The sequence below is a fragment of the Brachypodium distachyon genome, chromosome 5 (assembly GCF_000005505.3).
Source record: "Brachypodium distachyon strain Bd21 chromosome 5, Brachypodium_distachyon_v3.0, whole genome shotgun sequence".
Classification (NCBI taxonomy): Eukaryota; Viridiplantae; Streptophyta; class Magnoliopsida; order Poales; family Poaceae; genus Brachypodium; species Brachypodium distachyon.
In genome coordinates, this window is record NC_016135.3 from 24,456,256 (window position 1) to 24,476,936 (window position 20,681).

At 48.8% G+C, this 20,681-nt stretch overlaps 5 protein-coding genes across 5 annotated transcripts; 4 read left to right on the top strand and 1 right to left on the bottom strand.

Moving 5' to 3' along the window:
- The first annotated feature begins 250 nt into the window (after positions 1 to 250).
- Positions 251 to 4,410, top strand: LOC100840079 (lecithin-cholesterol acyltransferase-like 4). Its single transcript, XM_003580499.4, has 11 exons — positions 251 to 834; positions 1,260 to 1,351; positions 1,704 to 1,822; positions 2,010 to 2,145; positions 2,235 to 2,286; positions 2,749 to 2,849; positions 2,956 to 3,138; positions 3,222 to 3,379; positions 3,492 to 3,546; positions 3,654 to 3,707; positions 3,797 to 4,410. The coding sequence occupies exons 1-11, from the start codon at positions 600 to 602 to the stop codon at positions 4,202 to 4,204; spliced, it is 1,593 nt and encodes a 530-aa protein (XP_003580547.1). The 5' UTR covers positions 251 to 599; the 3' UTR covers positions 4,205 to 4,410.
- A 348-nt stretch (positions 4,411 to 4,758) lies between these two features.
- LOC100840382 (cysteine-rich and transmembrane domain-containing protein WIH2) lies at positions 4,759 to 5,732 on the bottom strand. The gene is made up of 2 exons (XM_003580500.4): positions 5,247 to 5,732; positions 4,759 to 5,144 (listed from the first exon to the last, which is right to left on the bottom strand). Exons 1-2 carry the CDS (start codon positions 5,444 to 5,446, stop codon positions 5,099 to 5,101), a joined length of 246 nt encoding a protein of 81 aa, XP_003580548.1. The 5' UTR covers positions 5,447 to 5,732; the 3' UTR covers positions 4,759 to 5,098.
- Positions 5,733 to 10,748: 5,016 nt separating this feature from the next.
- LOC100834471 (tyrosine decarboxylase 1) lies at positions 10,749 to 12,805 on the top strand. The gene has a single exon (XM_003581620.3). It carries the CDS (start codon positions 10,845 to 10,847, stop codon positions 12,504 to 12,506), a length of 1,662 nt encoding a protein of 553 aa, XP_003581668.1. The 5' UTR covers positions 10,749 to 10,844; the 3' UTR covers positions 12,507 to 12,805.
- Positions 12,806 to 13,866: 1,061 nt separating this feature from the next.
- Positions 13,867 to 17,167, top strand: LOC100840691 (APO protein 1, chloroplastic). The gene is made up of 5 exons (XM_003580501.4): positions 13,867 to 14,245; positions 14,414 to 14,469; positions 15,060 to 15,436; positions 15,580 to 16,626; positions 16,717 to 17,167. The coding sequence occupies exons 1-4, from the start codon at positions 14,224 to 14,226 to the stop codon at positions 16,412 to 16,414; spliced, it is 1,290 nt and encodes a 429-aa protein (XP_003580549.1). The 5' UTR covers positions 13,867 to 14,223; the 3' UTR covers positions 16,415 to 16,626; positions 16,717 to 17,167.
- Positions 17,168 to 17,616: 449 nt separating this feature from the next.
- On the top strand, positions 17,617 to 18,829 carry LOC104581295. Its single transcript, XM_014895767.2, has 2 exons — positions 17,617 to 17,766; positions 17,857 to 18,829. The coding sequence occupies exons 1-2, from the start codon at positions 17,743 to 17,745 to the stop codon at positions 18,661 to 18,663; spliced, it is 831 nt and encodes a 276-aa protein (XP_014751253.1). The 5' UTR covers positions 17,617 to 17,742; the 3' UTR covers positions 18,664 to 18,829.
- Positions 18,830 to 20,681: the final 1,852 nt, after the last annotated feature.

Below are 20,681 nucleotides of genomic sequence, written 5' to 3' on the forward strand. Positions count from 1 at the left end.
TAAACAGCGCCAAGGAAAAGTCTTTCCTGTTCTGGCATTGACACGTGGGGTCAAAAGGCTACGTACTGTGGCGACTCACCACATACGTATAGCCGTATAAAATTAGAACTTCCAGGATTGGGTCCCAAGCAGTTTTATCACCGTGTGGTAAACCTACTCTTTACCCACTGATAACTGGGACCGACACTACCAGCGTGGCATTGTCAGTGACGTTGCCGTAGATTCAGGTAAGCGCCCGCGTAGCAATAGTAAAACCGTTTGCTTCCTTCGCGTTCGTTCCCCTCTTCCCTGGATTGGCCTCGGCGATTAGCGTACGGAACGGGATTGCGAAACCCTCACGCCTCCGGAATCCCACTCTCCCGCCGTCCAATCTCGGAAGAAAGCATATAGCCGCGCAAAGAGAAGATCCCCGCGATCCGCCCTAGCTGCCGCGCGCACGCCACAGCCCCCAGCTGCTCCGATTCGAGCTAGCCGGAGTGGGTTTGGGGGCTTGATGCTCATCTTGCGGTTGGGGGTCTAAATCGCGGGCCTGAAAGTGTTAGGGTGGGATTTCGGTGGAAACCCTTGGTGGGAAAGCTGCTACGAGCGAGCGTCGGAGCATGGCTTTGCTGGAGGATTTGATCAGGGCGATAGAGCTGTGGCTGCGGATTGCCAAGGAGCAGGTGCCCCTGGTGGACCCCAACCTCGACCCGGTGCTGCTCGTGCCTGGCATCGGCGGCTCCATTCTCGAAGCCGTCGATGAGGCCGGGAACAAGGAGAGGGTGTGGGTGCGCATCCTCGCCGCCGACCACGAGTGCCGCGAGAAGCTCTGGTCCAAGTTTGATGCCTCCACTGGTATGAGCATGGCAGCTCCTCCTTTCTTACCACTATCTGTCGGCTATTGAATGAGCTAATATATCACTTGAGAATGTTATGAGCTGTGTCATGTGTTAGCTTTTGGTTATTTGTACATAGTATGCTAAAGTTAAGCAAGTAATAAAAGGCTAGAATGTTATGCAGGCAAGAATGGTGAATGTTTTACTTGGATGATGACTAGAAAACAAATATCTACAAATTGATGTATCTTGTTTAGATAGATGACCAAAACCAGATACTCCATGCATTTAGAGTAGTTCTTGGAACAACTCGTAGACTTAGTGCCTTCCTCTGACAAACTGCTGACTCAATAAGTATGCTCCTTGTCGTTGCATGTTGTGCTGATTCAGTAAAGCATTTCTTTTCTTCAAGTCATATGACGTCAAACTATTCTAATGGAACAGGCAAAACTGTCTCTGTGGATGAGAAAATAAGAATCACCGTCCCAGATGATAGGTATGGATTGTACGCCATCGACACATTGGATCCGGATATGGTAAAGTATTGTTGGAGTTTCATCTACTTAAGATTTACCTTATGTTTTGTACCTTGCATGTGACACACAAACAGCCATTCTTTGCGGAAGTTTATGCTGGTCTTTTACTTTCTAATTTCTCTCTTAGGCTCTTAGACCCATCGCACTCAACCACCACCAATAGTAAATCAATAGCTGGCTTGTTCTCAGAAATGGCCATTTTAGTGGGAATTTCTCATTTTTCTGTTGTTGGCTAAACTGTATTTTCTCTACTCTCTAGGAGTTTGAAGCCACTTGATTGTGAAGCCCACCAAGATGCATATAATGCAGCAGATGTCTGATATTTTTCACTCATACAATGTTAAATTTGCAGATTATTGGTGATGACAGTGTTTACTACTATCATGACATGATAGTGGAAATGATTAAGTGGGGGTATCAAGAAGGGAAAACACTATTCGGATTTGGTTATGATTTCCGCCAAAGTAACAGGTGAATTTTTGCATGCATATCCCTGTTTTTTTATGCTTTCCTGTGTAAAGTTGTATACGCCTTCTGCCAGAAGTTATGCTATTTGGTGTATAGACATACAGAGTAATATTTGTGGGTATCTTGTTGTTTCTGGTATTTTTGACTGATTCAATTCCGCCCTCTCCTTGACACCCTTTCTTTTCTGCAGGCTTTCAGAAGCACTTGACAATTTTGCCAGGAAGTTGGAGTCAGTGTACACAGCTTCTGGAGGAAAAAAGATCAATTTAATTACTCATTCAATGGGCGGATTGCTTGTTAAATGCTTTGTGTCTCTCCATAGTGATGTGAGTACTTGCCCTTGTATTTTGGACCTTTTCTTGAAATTTTTCATGCTCACATGATGCTTAAAAATAATGCCATTTACCTTTTGTAGGTCTTTGAAAAATATGTAAAGAGTTGGATTGCAATTGCTGCACCATTTCAAGGTACTAGATCATCTAAAATTTATGTTACGTTATTTCATCATAAGATACACACAAAATATATATCCTACTTCATGTCGTGCGTTGCTAATTATATCATTTTTCATGGAATACCTATAATTGTACAATCATTGAGTAAATGTCAACGGTATGTTACGGAGTAACTGTGATTATTACCTGGGTCCACTCTCAATCATAGGAGCTGTAACCCTGAAGTATTGCAAGATTATTTTAGAGCAAAAGGGCGGTTCCCCAGTTCCATTACTAGAATGAAAGAAAATTTAACAGTTACAGGCCCCTCACAAAGTCTGTCTATAGCTACTAAAGTAGCAGTATAGCTGCATATTTTCCAATACGATTACCAATCTCATTGTTCATTCGTGTATGGTTTTACCTGACTTAGTTGACGTCAATTGTGGTCTGGAGTAACTTAACATGAAAAACTAACTTGCTTCTTCATGACAGGTGCACCTGGGTATATAAATACTGGTCTGCTGAATGGAATGTCTTTTGTCGAAGGATGGCAATCGAATTTTTTTATTTCCAAATGGACTATGCAGCAATTGGTATGCGTTGATAGCCTATGCATCCATCTCATCCACTGCATGTGTCCATTCAGCCACTATGAGTTTGCCTTGAAAGTACCTCCTTTTCTTTTCTTCTTTGCTTCAGTTAATAGAATGTCCATCAATATACGAGTTGTTGGCTAGCACAACCTTCCACTGGGAAGACACTCCATTGCTACAAATCTGGAGGGAGAAGTTGGATAATGATGGCAAGAAAAGTGCTTTGCTAGAGTCGTATGGGCCAGATGAAGCAGTAAAGATGATAGCAAAAGCTCTTTCCAAGCATGAGGTGAATCTTCTGCAGTTTACATTTCAAAGTATAATTTTGCCAATATTGGTGTTTAAATTTGTGGCAATTAATTTTTATTGCAGATTATCTCTGATGGTAATCACATCCCTTTGCCACTTAATTCGGATATATTGAGCTGGTCAAAGGAAACTCAAGATATTTTATCCCAGGCAAAGCTTCCAAAATCAGTGAAGTTCTACAATATTTACGGGATTGATTATGACACTGCTCATACTGTTTGGTACTTTACTATCTGGATACTTCTGGTTTTACTTTTAGTTTTGTTTCTATGCCAATTAGAATCTCTGTACTGTGTAAGCCAAGTTATTAATAAATACCCTTCCCTTTTGCAGCTATGGGAGCGAACAACATCCTATTTCAAAACTTAGTCACCTTTTATATACTCAGGTTAGTTACTTTCGGTAAATGTTGTGTTCTGTGCATAACGAATTTCTGGGTTCCTGGAGCACGAAATAACCCGCTTGATGTTATGGATGAACTATGTTTTCTTTCAGGGTAAATTCATCTGTGTTGATGGTGATGGATCAGTCCCAGCAGAATCAGCAAAGGTATATTGTTGGTACTTTGGTTTCTCATTGAGCATCTGAAGGAAAGTAGCATTGCGGAACATGAGCTCAATCATCATTTCTTTTGGCAGGCGGATGGCCTTGATGCAGTGGCAAGAGTCGGGGTTACAGCTGACCACCGAGGAATTGTCTGCGATCGCCATGTGTTCCGGATAGTCCAGCACTGGCTGCATGCCGGCGAACCTGACCCGTTCTACGACCCCCTCAACGATTATGTCATCCTCCCTACTGTTTTTGAGGTCGAGAAGCACTTTGAGAAACGCGGGGAGATCACGTCGGTCAAGGAGGACTGGGAAATAATCTCGACCAGCGAAGGCGACGAGACCAAAAGGCCAGCCGAGCTCCCTCCTATGGTCAGCACACTGTCAGCCTCCCGTGAGGGTAAGGAGGAGGCACAGGCCACCATCGTGGTCCACCCAGAGAGCGAAGGGCGGCAGCATGTGGAAGTCAGGGCTGTCGGAGTAAGCCATGGTGGCTAGTTATGGCGAAACACGCAGCTAGCTAGGCCAGTAGCAGACACTGTAAACCACGATAATGCACATAAGATGTGGCCAGGTAGGAAATATGTGTGTAAATACAGTACCGCTTGTAAATATCAGAACTTGAACGCACAACGTTCACTTTCGTTGCACACGAAGGAGAAAGCAAATACAGTAATAAGAATGAATTACCAGCTTGTCTATCTTGGTTGAAGTGTCCATATTATTTTCTGCTTGTTTAGGTCCAAGCGAATAAGACCTGAGAACTGTCCTTTTGTGTGGCTACAGCTTTAGCTTATTGGGTTGGTTACATCAGTCGTCAGGTACCGTAGTTTACTTTCAATGTGTTTTTAAACGGGAAGTGTCAAATGTGTTCTGATTGCAGTCGTCAGGTACAGTTTCTTCCGATTGCAGTTGTCCCTGAGACCCTGACATTTGTCATCCTTGGCTTTGCCGTACGTAGCTTTCTCTACGTTGGACTTTACGGTGTCCAACGTAGTTTCATCTGATTAACAATGTCATGTTTTCATTTTATTGATGGATGGGCGCAATGGTAGAGAAAAAGAACTCCACTCTTTTCCCCTTACTGGAAGCTGAAATTATAATAACTGGTACACATCCGATTCAGAACAAGAGATGAAGTCTCTGCCACTGCCAGCAAGAAACCAAGCCAATCAACTGACTGATAAGAGATATCCTGATACATAACTAAGACAAACCCCAGATATAACTGGCAGTAGCTAGGATGCAATTAATGGTGCACTACTACTACACACAACACAACACATGATGGAAAAACGAAAGCGGCGACGATGAGGAGCATCTATATATGTAGATGATCATCGAATCAAACGGCCTGGCGTTGACACGAACGACCGGTCCTGTGTGATCGAATCAGAAGCACATGTCGAGCAGGCAGCAGCAGCAGATAGCCGCACAGCTGCAGAGATCGATCAAAACAACGGCAGATTAGAAGCTGAAAGCATGATATATTCAGTTGTATATGTTTTCAGGCTAATATGAGATCAGTTGTTTCTCTTACCATCCTTTCCAGAAGCCGTCGCCGCCGCGGTCCTGAGATTCCGGCGGCGGGGCCTGCTGCTGGACATACGTGGCGCCGCCGTCCTTGGGCGGGTAGTAGTCGGCGGCGACAGGCGGCGGCGCTCCGTACGCCAGCGCCGGCGGGTAGGCGGCCTGCTGGCCCGGCGCCGGGTACGCCGTGCCCGGTGGCGGGTAGCTCATGGTTTTCTCTCGACAATCTCACAGAGAACACGAGGCAGGAGGAGAGTACTCAGCCGGCCGGCAAACAACAACGATGCTATGAATTCGAAGTGCACGCAGCACACTGCTCTGGGCTTTCAGCTTTGTGAATTGTGTTGTTCTGTTGGAGCTTTGCTCTTTATATAGAAGCACATGGTCTCTTCGATCCTTCCTTCCTAGTGGAGTGCCACGGCCTGCCCGTTTAGGATTACTTAGGACGTACACGCTCCTAGACGTAGGCAAAGGCATGGTCTTCGAGATAACGCGTTGTTCTCTCGTATTGATGAACCGGCCTTTTTCTGTTTTCCTTCTTCAAAGATGGCGGGGGAGAACATGACGTCAAATCTTCTCCGGTTCACAGCAGTCTAGACCTCTTAAGAGGTCCTTGTTGCTTTTAGGCTGTTTCATGTTTGGACTTAGGATTAGCAGGAGACGCATATAACGCGTCCGCCGCTTCCCATTTGGACGCCTCTGCTGACTGCTGCTGGAGCCGCGCGCTTTGGGTTCGTCGCCCTCAAGCTAGCTTGGAACTGCTCCACTATGGAGTACTAGTAGCTAGCCGCGGGCGGAGAACGTCCAAGCGAATCAGGTTCCGTATTAGGTGAAGGCTGATGCTCCTTGAGCTAGTATCCTTTTGGACGATGCCAAAATTGCCAATTATTCTCGCTAGTTTACGCCGGCGTCGCCTCTTCTCGGGCTAGCTATATAGCTACCTGGTCAAATTTGATGATCTCTGCATGGTTGACATTCAACGGTTCGCCGTACGTGGCCCGCACATCAACTCGGTGAGCTTGCATTCGCATCCGATTACTTTCTTTTCTTCGACCGTATATAGTTTGCTGCTTTATTTTGCACTGACGAAAGCATGCTGGTTTATGTGCAGCCTGCCATACCTGTTTCTATCCGTGAACATCTTTATGAGGTTAGATGTACTATCCCCTGCTATTTGTTGTTTACAAATTAATGAAAATTGCTTTGATGTTTTTTTGTTGAGTAATAGCATGCATGTTTTTGTCTTTCATCTATAAGGTCGTTTGTTAGCAAATATATGACGTTTTGCAGATTGCTAGTCAAAGTGTTTCTGCTATGAGATAAGCTAAAGTTTCAAAGAAAAGGCGAGCACCAAAATTTGCTTCAAATAGGTTCATGCTAGTGTCTAGTGTTGTTATTTTAGTTTTGGATATTCATTTTTTTGCTTTGAGTCTTATGTTTTTAGCGGAGCTGCGGGACTAAAATCACTATTAACTACAACTTGTTTTAATTTTGCCAAATTGATGTGATCATGTTTTTTGCAGTAAAGCCATGAATAATGCAGCGGACATGTTCATGTATTTCGGCAGCAAAGGAAGTTTCATCCGGTAAGATCTGTTCAGTTACAAGCTTCGATACAATAATTTCTTGTATGACTTGGTTTCTATTGCATCATTTATTCTCCACTTATAGGGACTAAGGCAGGGATTTGTTGCAACTCAAGTGTTTTTTTCTTTCTGAATCACTACCACAACGATGATAAGGTTTCTAGCCCATGCAAGTTATGAAGACTACTTAGCATGGCCAGGTTGTCAAAGCTTCCAGTTGATTTATTAGTTTTCTGCTTTTAAGTTTTAAATACATCTAGGTTGTCTTGATTCTTTGATTTCCTGTACTGAGAAGTGCCTATGTACTGTTCTGCTTCGATGGCATGGAAAATATTAGCCATGAGCTTGTGTATTGTACTGCTTCGATGAAATGAAAAATATTAACCATGTGTAGCCACAGTTATTATGTTTTGAAGAAAAATATGGGATGACTTTGTATGTGGGCTGTATTCTGGACCTACAGAGGCTCTGCCTGCACTATTTCCTGTCCGTTTTTGCACTCTTTTCCTGTCGTGCTTTATGCCACAGCGGGGATATTCCTGTCTGTTATTGTCACATTTTCCTGTCGGGGTCATCGCACAGGCCAAATTGTGATTCGGCTATAAATTTATTTCCTCTGCGTTGCCCGACAGCAGTAAGCCGACAGGAAAATTGCTTTGCCTGACGAGCCTCAACCTGACGACGGATTATATCCCTGTCGGTAGCCGACGGGAGTAGCCGACAGGAATATATCTCCTGTCGGTTAGCACACAGACATATTGAAATATCCCTGTCGAGCTATCCCTGTCGGCTCACACACAGGAGATATATTCCTGTCGGGAAAACGCATTTTCCTGTCGGTTCTCGGCTGACAGGGATATTCGCTTGTGTGGCAGTGTTACGAAAGTTCCAGTGATATCAGACAAAAAATAAAATAAAACATGTACTGTTATATTTCTGTTGTTTTCCTTTTCGTTTCGTTTTCGTACCTTTTTTAAGCCATCAAAATCTTAGCCAAAATACTGGATAGCCAATTATTTGGTGAGAAAGACTTGGGCTAAAACCGAACAGACCCTGAACGTACGAGCGCTGACAGGGTGTAGGTACCCGTCCTATTCCAAAAGCTCTAAAAAAAACTAGCATGTCATTTAGTGCAAGTAACTATAATGGTACATGCCACAGTTTGTGGCAAAATAACTACTACCTCCGTTATGTTCCCGTATAAATGGCCTGCGCGCATCTCTATATCTCTATTGTACGGAGTATATCGCAAAGTCATGGCATTAGAAAATAAGACATTTTAAGTTTCTATTGATATTGGTTAAATCGTGGACCAAGAAATACACGCATGCCCTTTGTAGCGGAACAGAGGTAGCGTCAAGGGCGGACGGACGTTATGGCCATGCCCCCAACTTAATATTTTTCGGCCCAGTCGTATATGGCCCAGAGTACATAGAGAATGCCCCCACACAGCCCATGTACATCGCCCGCACTCAGCGGCTCAGCCCATCAACCCATGAGTTGTTGTGATGCCTTTTGTTTCTCTTTTTTTTTTTGAGTTGTTGTGATGCTGAAGCCTGGAGACGAAGCTAGTGCGATCGAGTCCGTGCCCAGGCAGCCCAGCAGCCATCGTCCTCGCTGCTGGCTCGCACGTCGCCGACACGCCGCCACATGCCCTCGCTGGCCCTCCTCCCGCTTTGTCCTCCACCGTTCGCTGGCTCGCGGCACAGCCGCAGCCTGTCCCGGTGTTCCCCAATCCTGCACCACGTTGCGCGGCGTTGCAGCCTGAAGATTCAGGCTTGCAGCTTGCAACCCAATTAACAGGCCAGAACCCAATTCTGCAATTTCCCTTCCAAGATGCCAAGTTAAGCTAAGGTCTTTCTTTTTTCTGTTTTTCAGTGATTCTTAAACCGAAGACCGACATACCGTGCAATTTCGGATCACCGATCACCTGTTGGTGCTTTCCTAGTTCCTAGCTTACTTCATGTAAGGCAGTATAGCAATTTATTTTATGTTTCAATATTTGGCACTTGCAGGCAGGGAACCTAACGGAGAGATTTAAACAATGATTTACAAATTCTAATATGCTTGAACTAGTTGACTTGAACAAGCTTCCTCGGGATCCATCTAAAAGAGAGATAGTTGTAGATTAGATCGTTAGACAGAGAGCGAGATTGAAGGTCTCTTTTTCTTGCAAGTCGCAGGCTAGATTAAGTGTCGATGTTATTTTTTGCAACCTTCGAACAAGGTATTTTCACGTTGATATAAACCATTTTCTCATATGGATTTAGTTTGTATGGATGCTCAGGCTTGTTTTGTTGGCTTATGTTGTCATGCACAACAGAATATACACAACATATATGGCCACATACATTTGAGTTTTTTCCCGGGTCCGCCCCTGGGGGGCGGTAGCGTAGTGCTTTGTGCGGTTGTACCATATCATTGCCACAGCTCTAATCTAGCCGGCCTCCATTGGTGACAATATAATTCAGTTGAGTTTAGCATTTTTGTGCCTGTGAGAGGAGGCTGCTGAGTGCTGACAGAGACAACTATGGCATGATTATGCACCACGCCACGCAGCCATCCCCTGGCCTGGTATTTCTCTCTCTTTTTTTGAAACGGATGACCTGGTATTTCTTATGAATATTTGACATTGTATCTGCTTGATCTGTACACATGAATTCGTGTTCCGTACGTGTTATAGGAGACTCTTAAGAGAGTTGCAGAAGAATGAGGTCATGACAGTTATATAACATCAGCGGACGGGTTGTTGATGCTTTTGGGCAAGGGAAAACTAAAAGGTTAAAATGAAGCTGATCTTCCTACCTGGAAGTTGTGTGTCATCATTTTTCTTTTTGACGATCAATCTAGCCTCCGTTGGTGACAATATAATTGGGTTTAGTTAAGCATTTTTGTGTCTGTGGGAGGAGGCTGCTAGCTGCTGCTATTGGTCAGAAAACAGAGACAACTATGCTTATGGTCATTCGTGTCCAGGGATCACGCAAGCCACGCACGCAGCCATCCCCTGGCCTGGTATTTCTTGTGAATATTTGAGAGTACATTGTATCTGTTTGCTCTGCAGGAGACTCTTAAGAGAGTTGCAGAAGAATGAGGTCATGAAAGTTATATAGCATCAGCGGACGCACACATTGTTCATGCTTTTGGGCAAGAGAAAACTAAAAGGTTAAAATAAAGTTTTTTTTTGAGCGAGGTTAAATCATGGGCCACGGTATATACACGTACGTGATGATGTGGCTCAATTAAGCCGGCCCAGCTCAGGGAAATTATATGCAAGGCAGGCACTCAGGGCCGGCTCAACGTACTCTCAAAAAACATAAAAGTCGCACCGCCCTTTCTCTGTCCGTAAAACGTACTCCGTACACGCGTGCATCATGCACGCAGATCTCATGCTTAAGCAGATACGTCGGCAGCGGTGAGCGGCCGTGCTAATTCCATGGCGGTCTGAATCTAATTTCCATGGAGAGGTCAGGAAAAGTTTCGTGTTAGGAGTGCCCTCGTCGGCCCGGATATTGATGTTGGAAGGTTTGTTGTAGTATACTCCGTGGTACTAAAGGAATTGAAAACGCCGCATGTGGTGCTGCGTGTTACTACCAATCGTGGCATACGTTTCAGCCCTACGAGCCAGGACGCAGTACGGTGATTATGCACGTTTGAGAAGCACGACACGTTGATTGTGATCGATTAAGATGTCTCGCCAAGAGTTGGACTGTTCCAAATCCCAAATGCAGGCTCTCTCTTGGCTTGGGATCGAGTTCCTCGATCGAGGGCCAACCAATTTCACATGTGGATGCAAGAGGCTGAGGCAGGAGAGGCGGGATGCACATACGGTAAAAAGATCATATAATTATGACTGGATTTTTTTTATCATATTTACGAAAAATTAGCAGAGACGCCTCCCCTGTGCATGCCGCTCGCCTATAAATATCCCCACGCAGCCGGTGCCCCCAGTCACAACTCATCACAAGCCTGCACACTAAGCACTCCGGCCAGCGAGCAACCAAACGCACCCGGCCAACTTGAACATGAGCTCGAACTCGTGCCCGGCTGCCGCCGCTGCAACATTCACAACTCCACCCGGCGCCCATCCCCTGCCGCTGGACGCCGACGCGTTCCGGCGCCAGGGCCGGCAGGTGGCGGACTTCATCGCGGACTACTACGACCGCATCGAGGACTACCCCGTCCGCCCTAACGTCTCCCCAGGGTTCCTCGCCGCGCAGCTCCCGGACGCGGCACCATCATGGCCGGAGGAACCCGACGCGCTCGCCTCGGCGCTGCGCGACGTCCGGGACCTCATCCTTCCTGGCCTCACCCACTGGCAGAGCCCGCGCCATTTCGCGCACTTCGCGGCCACGGCCAGCAACGCGGGCGCGCTCGGCGAGTTCCTGGCCGCCGGGCTCAACGTGAACCCTTTCACGTGGGCCGCCTCGCCCGCCGCGGCCGAGCTCGAGGTCGTCGTCACGGACTGGCTCGGCCAGGCGCTGGGCCTACCCGAGAAGCTCCTCTTCCGCGGCGGCAGCGGCGGCGGGGGCACGCTGCTGGGCACGTCCTGCGAGGCCATGCTGTGCACGATCGTCGCGGCAAGGGACCAGAAGCTCTTGAAGATCGGCGAGGACAGGATCGGCGACCTTGTCGTTTACTGCTCCGACCAGACGCATTTCTCGTTCAAGAAGGCCGCGCGCGTGGCCGGCATCCGGCGCGGGAACTGCCGGGTGATCCCCACGCGGTTCGAGGACGGGTTCGCGCTCTCGCCCGCCGCGCTGGCAGCCGCCGTGCGTGACGACGTGGCGAGGGGAAAGGTCCCGCTGTTCCTCTGCGCGACGGTGGGCACCACGGCGACCGGCGCCGTGGACCCTGTCCGCGAGCTCTGCGCCGCCGTGGGAGCGGGACATGGCAGCGGCGTGTGGGTGCACGTGGACGCGGCGTACGCGGGCGGCGCCTGCGTGTGCCCGGAGTTCCGGCACGTGGCGGCGGGAGCGGAGGAGGCCGACTCGTTCAGCACCAACCCGCACAAGTGGCTGCTTGCCAACATGGACTGCTGCGCGCTGTGGATCAGGCGGCCCGGGCTGCTGGTCGCCGCGCTCGGCGCCGGGGAAGACGAAGACGCGATCCTAAACAAGGCGCCACCGGCCGCGCGCGGCATGCAGGCCGACTTGATGGTGGACTACAAGGACTGGCAGGTGCCGCTGAGCCGGCGGTTCCGGGCGCTGAAGCTGTGGCTGGTGCTCCGGTGCCACGGCGTGGAAGGGCTCCGCGGCGTGGTGCGCGGCCACGTCCGCATGGCCGCCGCCTTCGAGGCCATGGTCCGCGCCGACCCGCGCTTCGAGGTGCCCGTGCCCCCGGCGTTCGCGCTCGTGTGCTTCCGCCTCCGCCCACTAGCTGCTCATCCAGGCAGCAGCAGCGGCATTGACGAGGTGAACGGGAGGCTGCTGGAGGCGGTGAACGGGACGGGGCGGGCGTACATGAGCGGCGCCGTGGTGGGGGGAGCCTACGTGCTGCGGTGCGCCGTCGGGAACTCGCTCACGGAGGACCGCCACGTCCGGGAGGCCTGGAGCGTCGTGCAGGAGCAGGCCGACGCTATCTTGGCCCCGTCCGACGACGAGGACCGTTGTTGCACGGATCAGATTCAGACCGAAATGGAATTACAACGACGGCCGCTCGGCGCTGCTGCCGACGTATTTGCTTAAGCAGTGTACACTGTTTCATTTGCATGGTAGTACTAGTGGCAGCGTGAGCATGACATAGTGTATTAGTGTGGCCATGCATGTTTTATCTGCATGCATGACATAGTGTATTAGCGTGAGCATGGTAGTACGTTTGAGCCCTGATCGAGTGCACGCACGCACGTACGCGTATGTGTTGCATATAATCTCGCGCGCGCGTTTGTCACGTATGCATGCAACTCTTTTACTCCCCGCCGTCCCGATTGTATCTGGAAAGTTATCACACCCGACAAAAATGAATCTGTTGAAATCGACGTTTACCTTGGTGTTTTGAGCTTCCAGATGAATTTTACTCAAAAATTGGCGATCCATATGTTTGCCGAAGAGTGAAGTCTATTTTAAACCCTGTCTTTGTAGAGCTCGGCAACATCAAATCTCGATCTCCAAATCCCTAAAATTTGGCACCTTGTACTCTTCAACCCCAGTCCGTAGACTCTAAAACGTGTTTTCCAAACAGAGATAGCTCATGTGGCGTTGAGTGAGTCCCACTGACATGTGGGACCCACGCGTCAGTGACACATACATCTTCCTTCTCGCTCCTTTCTCTTCTTCCCCAAAACTGACACAGGCTTGCTGCTCCTTGCCCCTCCCGTCGAAGCCCGCCAGCACGCTGCTCCCTTCCTTTCTTGCCGGCCCCCGCTTACCGCACCACCCCTGGCGTGCCGCCTCTACCGCCCGCTCGCACTGTTGCCTCTCCCATGCACTCTCGAGCCGCCTTGCCGGAGCGGACGAATGGAGGCCGAGCGGGAGCAAAGGTGGGAGGACGGGTCGGCCTTGGCACGGAAGGCGGCGAGGAGGGAGGCTTGCACCGGCGGCAGCGGGGTCGAGGCCAGCGTGGCCGCTAGATGAAGGAGACAGGGTTTGGGTCGGCATGGGCAACGAGTGCGATGCACTAGCGTGGGTAGCGGGCTGCGAGTGCCGTACCTAACGTCGTCCACCGGCGACGCCGTCGTGTTCACGAACACGCTGCTGAACGCGTGCTCCGGCGAGTATGTGGTGGTCAGCGGCAAAAATTGCAATCTCAGACTTGATCTCACCGCGTCCGTAAGCCCGGACCGCAAATCTTTGTAGACTGGGATCGACGAGTATAGGCCGTTGAATTTAGGGATTTGGAAGTTGGGGTTTGATTTGGTTTACCTCTACAAAGACAATGTTCAAAATCGACTTCACTCTTTGCCAAAATCAGCACATCCTCCCAGATTTTTTTACAACACATGAATTGTGAGACTACTCTTTTTCTCAGGTGGGCCGGAGCTCATTTATCTCTCTTTTTGTTTTCTTAATTTCCTTGGCAACCTTCGCTCCCTGGGCCCTGGCCCATCTTGCTGCCGAGCGCCCCAACCTCAGGATCCTTACCCCAACCCAACCCCGTCGCTCCGTCGCTCGTCTTCCTCCTCGCGCGAGAGCAGCCACCCCTACCTCCCTATCCCGCTGCCGAGCGCCCCACAGCCCCCTCGCTCCGTCGCTCGTCTTCCTCCTCGCGCGAGCGCCGTTACCAGGTTGAACGCTCCTTCGATTCTCTCGCTCCCGGCCGTGTCTCCTCCCATCACCTCACGAACGGATTACGCCCTTTAGCCCCCCGTTTCATCTCCTTAATCTCCCCCAATTCGTAACTGAGGAAACAATCAAGGTAGGGCGGCCGCCCTAACTTTCCCTACTGGGTCCTCCGCCCGTGTCTTTCATGGAGATGCTTAACTGTAAGGGTACGTTCATCACGTCAAGCAATCTTCATTATTTCCACAGTTCCATTACTTCTTCAAGATATTAGTTCTGACACTTGGGGTTGTGTATTGATTTGTCTTAGTTTAATTCTGACAGTTGGAATTGTGTACTACTGTGTCATAACGGTGCCTTTGGATCTATAAATTCAGGTGTTTGTTTTAGCTTGATAAACATCAACGGAACCAGAGCCAACCAGTTAGTAAAGGTATTGATTCCTTGGTCTGCCTTTACAGTAGCTTCGATTCAATTACAACTGTGAGGCTTGAATATAAAAACATTCCTTACATCGTCTGTAGGTTAGCCATTCAGTGCATAAAGTGCCCACCAACCATTCTAGGTAATGAAATGGAAGTTTATGTTACAGCACTGAGCATGTGAATTGTGACCATCAGGATTCAGAAGTTTGAACTTAGTGCAGAACAACACTTTTTCTGCACCTGTGCTCCACCTTAGCTCCCGTTCTGCAACATTACAGACCAATACAAATATATCATCTCTATCAACCTAGTCAGGAACATAAATTATTCAGATGCTGCTTAGCATTTTAAATTGTTGATATCTTATGTGGCCAGGCTGCTGTAGTGCCACTTTGCAATGAATTTGGTTTTATAGCTTTCAGTGTGCACCACTTTTTTTATCATTTACAGCCATTTTGGTTCTGTTTAAATGATCCAAACATATTTGTGGTGAAGTGCTGCTGCAATGGAAAAAATTATGCGTGTTCGCTCTTTTTACAAACATCCAAACCCTGTGACCAGTTTGTGCTTATCACCTTTTATTTACAACTTGTCACAGGTAGGATCTCAGCCTCGACGAGTTGGCCGTGTAAGATCAATAACATGCTGTCAGTACTCTCCTGGTCCTTCTAGCAAGAGGCATGAGAGGTATCAGCCACCTACGAGTCAGTCACAACCACAAAATGTCGATCTCCCAGAAATACACCCAAAGAAAAAAAAGAAGCCCTTTCCTGTTCCAATCAAAAAGATGCTGCAAGCTTCTCGTCAGGATAAGAGGCTTGCACGGATGAGGATAGAGAAGCCTCTTGAACCCCCAAAGAACGGTTTGCTTTTACCAGAGCTTGTTCCTGTTGCTTACGAAGTCCTTGATAACTGGAAAATGCTCATAAGAAGCCTCCCTCAACTTTTGAATGTTGTTACAGTCTATGGTTGCAGGTAACTACAAAATTCTTATTTGTATCATAAGCAGTTCATACATGCATTAATTTTTCAAAGCTCTTATGTAGGCATGTTATAAAACCACGATCATTGTGACATGATTTGCCTGTACATTTACCATACATCTGGTGTTTCTGTAGAAAATGCCCACAAGTCCATGTTGGCCCAGTTGGTCACCAGATACAAGATTGCTATGGTTCAGGAAGCCAGCGTCGTAATAGTCACCACTCTTGGGTCAGAGGCTCGATCAACGATGTGCTCATCCCTATCGAGTCTTACCATCTTTTTGACCCATTTGGGCGGAGGGTCAAGCATGAGACCAGGTTTGACTATCACAGGATTCCAGCAATTGTCGAGCTATGCATTCAGGCTGGTGTCGACTTGCCCCAATATCCCTCAAGGAGACGGACTGCTCCTGTGCGGATGATCGGCAAGAAGGTGATTGACCGTGGTGGGGTTGTTGACGAGCCTGAGCCACACCGATCAGAGGACTGTATATCTCTTCTTGCTGAACTTGACACATTTAGCAACCAACAGGGCCAGTCACCCGCGCCATTCAATGTGAAAGAGCATGCAGAGAGGACATTGAAAGCATACTGCAATGTCCGGCAAGGCGTGGGGCAGCTTATGAGCAAGTATACTGTAAAAGCATGTGGGTACTGCTCTGAGGTTCACGTTGGGCCATGGGGACACAATGTGCAGCTCTGTGGGGCTTTCAAGCACCAGTGGCGTGATGGCAAGCACGGGTGGCAGGATGCGGTTGTCGATGAGGTCATACCACCGAACTATGTGTGGCATGTCCCTGACCCTGCTGGCCCTCCTCTCAGATCCTCTCTAAGGAGTTTCTATGGCAAAGCTCCGGCCGTTGTTGAGCTGTGTGTTCAGGCCGGAGCTGAGATACCTGATGAGTACCGGCCAATGATGAGGACTGATATCGTCATCCCGGACTCGAAGGAAGCTCGGATGGCTGCTTGACGATAATGGTCTACACTGCATTTCTGTGGTTCCCCAGAATCCAAGTACCAGAGATGCCTATTTCCAACCATGCTCTGATGGTTAGGAGCAGCATAGACTGCCCAGGGATCAACAAATGCATAGGCTGTACTGTAGTATGATATAATAGTGTGCCCCAACCATGATCAACCATACATTCAAATTGATAAATCTAGTGAAGTATCCATGAAAAGGTGATCTCCGAATATCCTGCCTTGCTTGCCTTTTCAGTGATATACTATTCCTTTCACGTATCTTATGACAATTTGATCACTGATTTGCAGATGCACGACTTCAAGAAAGGAAGTGAGAAGAATGTCCTCTGCTATGGTGTATAGGTCTTGTTTAATGGCGGCAGATGCTTTATTCTTCCCTATGCTAGACTGTGAGGCACTTACAATGGCTCGATACAGATGGCTTCCCCCTTTCTGTGCCGGTACTATGCTTAATTGCGAGCTTATTCCTTGGATTAAACTAATCACGGCGATTTGTTCGGGTATTTGTGCGCCTGGCTGTAACTAATCATGGACTAAAAGCTGTGCACTTGTACCCGCCCCAGATCATCACTGCCTGTATGGCTACATGTATACCATCAGATTATCAGTAATGTATCCTCTCTGTTCTTCTCCCTGTACCAATGGTGTAATGCTTGCTGGTGTATATCAAATGGATGGTTAGAGAGCCATGGTGAAAACATATAAGTTCTTTTTTTGTGTGTGTGTCACATTTAACGAAGCTTACCATGCTCTTCTGATAAGTGAACTGCAGACATCTGAAGCATTTGCACCTGCAACTCCTGTGAACCAATTTGCCCACTAGAATTACTTGAACTTCACTCACTCAAAATTATGCATTTCTCATTTCAAAGTAGCATACACTATGCATTAATCAGGAAAACGGTACTAAAGTTAATCTATTATACTGGCTAAAGTAGATGTCATGGCATAATAATCTCTGCTCTGACGCTGGAGCAAACACAGAAGGAGAACAGGGTGAGCGGCTGCAATGCAACTGCAAGTACATATATGATTGACTTGTCCCGGTATATACCTCATGAGTTCTCCCCCTTTGTGTTTGGGGCGAGTAAAATAACAATGGACGCAAACACAGCTTAGAATCAACGGATGGACCATGTGTGGCCGGGTATCTCAAAACGGCCCAGCTGCTAAAGCTTCATAGTATGTCATACGCATCCGCGTATAAATACGAGGCAGCGGCAGTTAACCAAGTTGCCTCATCGACCACTCACTCAGCTCCTGATCGATCCATCGGCCTCTCTCTTGCGCTCCCGCGCCGTAGTCATCATCGCCATGGCTAAGGAAGAAGAGCTCAAGGTATGTAACATCGTATCACTCGAGTTCAACAGCAATTTTGTTGTTCGGTGATCCATGGTGGTGAATTAACATGTGATCGTGTTTGTGCAGAGAGTTGAATTGAAGGTGAACGTGAGCTGCTGCGAGGGGTGCCGGAGGAAGGTGATGCGAGCCATGAGCCTGAAGGGCGTGCTGCGGACGGAGATCCACCCGTCGCTGGAGCGGGTGACCGTCGTCGGCAACGTCGACGCCCAGGTCCTCGTCAGGAAGCTCGCCAAGGTCGGCAAGATCGCCGAGCCGGTGTCCGCCGCAGCACAATCGCTTCCGCCCAAACGGCGCGACGCCGATGGCGATGGCCATGGCGGCGCCGGGAATGTCGACAAGCCGGCGATGGCGATGGCGCTGGTGCCGGCGTCGGTGGGCGAGAAGACTAGCAAGCGCAAGGATGATGATGGTTGCAAGGTCGACACGGGCGCGGCCGTGGCGTCGAACAAGAAAGAGTGCAGCAAGTGCGCGCACCAGCAAGGCAAGCGCAAGGACGACGACGCCGGTGACCGCGGGAAGAAGGCGGTGTCGAAGGATTTGGAGGAACGGGACGCTTTCGGCGGCGCTGGCAAGGGCAAGCCGTCTTCTCCGGAGCACGAGGTGGCGCAGCAGCAGTACTACCACCGTGCCGAGCCGCCGAGCATGGCCGTGCCCGTGCAGTACGTGCCGGCGATGCCGTACTACGCGGCGGCGAACGTGGCGGCGGCGCCGGGCTACTACGGCGGCGGAGGCGGCTACTACGCGATGCCGCCTCCGCCGCCCGTGGCGATGCCGTGGCGGCCTGAGCAGCAGCAGCTCCGTCCGCAGCAGCCGTCGCGCTTCGACGTGGACTACTTCAACGAGGACAACGCCGTCGGCTGCCGCGTCATGTGATTTAGTACTGATTTGGCTGCTCCCCTCCCTGGCTCCAGCCCTCCACCCACCCCACGCATGTACCACAGACAATTCCTCTGTCAACACGAATCACATCGCAATGCAATTGTATGCCAAACATTAATTTTACCAGAAAAAACGAAAAGTTAGCACGACTGCACTGGTATATTTCCTTTTCCCTCGGCTTTCAGAAAACCCACCAAAGTAAAAAAGATCACACCAGAATCGGGGTCACCGCCTCATCACCGGTCAAAGCAGCAGACCAAGACTTGATTCAAACCACGAACAACGACATTGGCGGCGTCCCAAAACCACCTCCCATTTCTCCAACTCGTTCGCCACACCACAACGCCCATTGGGCGCGCCGCAGCATCCCATTTCAGCAAGACAAGAAAAGCAACCAACCAGCCATCGAATCCTCTTCTCCTCCTCCTTTTCCTGAATTCCTCTTGTCGAAACGATACGATAAACAGACCGTACGGCTGCACTGTACGTGCCGGCCGCGACGCCGACCCGGGTGCCGGTTAATTGGCGCTGTTTGCATGATTCCTGTCGCTGTTTGCCGGTGGCCGTGGGGGCCGCGCACCGCACTTCCGATTCGCGCGAGTACGAGAGGAAAGGAAACGAAGAATATAATGGCCCCCGTCCGTCGTCACTGATCGAGCCTTCCGATTCGCGCGTGTACGAGAGGAAAGGAAGGGAAAGAATATATATATATGGCCCCGCTCGTCGCTGATCGAGCCTTTCTTTCGATCGTGGCGCATATATCGGAGACGAATACGGCCGATCGAAGCGGCGGTTGCGGCTTCACGTACGCCGCGGCCCGCGCGGGGTAGGTAAGTGGGACGATGCTAGATGCCGCTGGACTGGACTGCGCGTGTGCTTTAATTTGCTGGAGATTTCTGCGGCCGGGCTAGCTCCTCCTCCTCGTCGTTGGTCGCGGATTCCTTGTGATCGACCTCCTCTCGTTACCCGATCTTAATTCTCTCCCTCCGAGTGGTGTTTTGTGAGGCACTGATGCAGCGCTAAGCTAAAGGTACTGTCGTTGGATGTTTGTGGCGTTGTTGTAATAAGTCGTTGATTAGTTTGTTCGTTCAACGACGGGAATAAAGTGATGGCGAGAGGGGAACGGCCGGCCGGGACCGCGAAGCGCGCGCGCGCGCATCTGTTGGCGCTAGTTAAGCTCGCGCAACTGGTTATTTAACTAACGCCTTTGAGTAGTGCACGCTCTAGCTGTCGGATTACAAAATCAGCCAAGTCGGCTACACTTTTTACATTGCAAGCGTGCAAGCAAAGCTCGACCTACGTCAACTATACTATAGGGCGTTTTTTTTTTTTGGAAAGTTATATTCGTACTATAGGGTGTTGACTCTTTGTCCTTTGGGCGGATAAGCCATCGGCTCGGTTGGTATGCAGCTTCGAGGTCAGCATGTCACATATATTACCGGCCAGTTTACGTTCGGTTTTTTTATACATCATCCCATCCGTCACATATTAAATTTGTCTAAAAATGAACGTATTTATATAGTATCAAAATATATCTATATACATGTAACATTTCGGCACTTGATATGGGACGGAGGAAATATATAATCTTATCAATTATTTTCGATTTAATGAAAAGATAAAAGAGGGTCTCCTAGCTGCTAATTGCTCGAGAAGAAAACATTGCTTGCAGGTTTCTAGAACCATCGATCTGTGATAGCTCGTATGATATAAGCTATCCTGTTTCTCTAGCAGGGTTAAGCGATACTCATGGAAAGCTATGCTTTTTTTGCGAGGGTATAAAGGTTTGTATATATAAAGAAGGTGTGTATGGCATTTGATAGGGAGATTAAACAGTATCCAACTCCAGTGAACAAACGTTGACAACTCACCTAATAGATTGGATTGTAAAGTTGTAAAGTTGTTTGTAAAGCAAACTGGGGTACCGAGCCGATCGGCTCCACAAAAGGGTACAGACACATACAGTCACGAATCAAATACAATGTGCTCTCACAAACTCGCACGTGTCATAT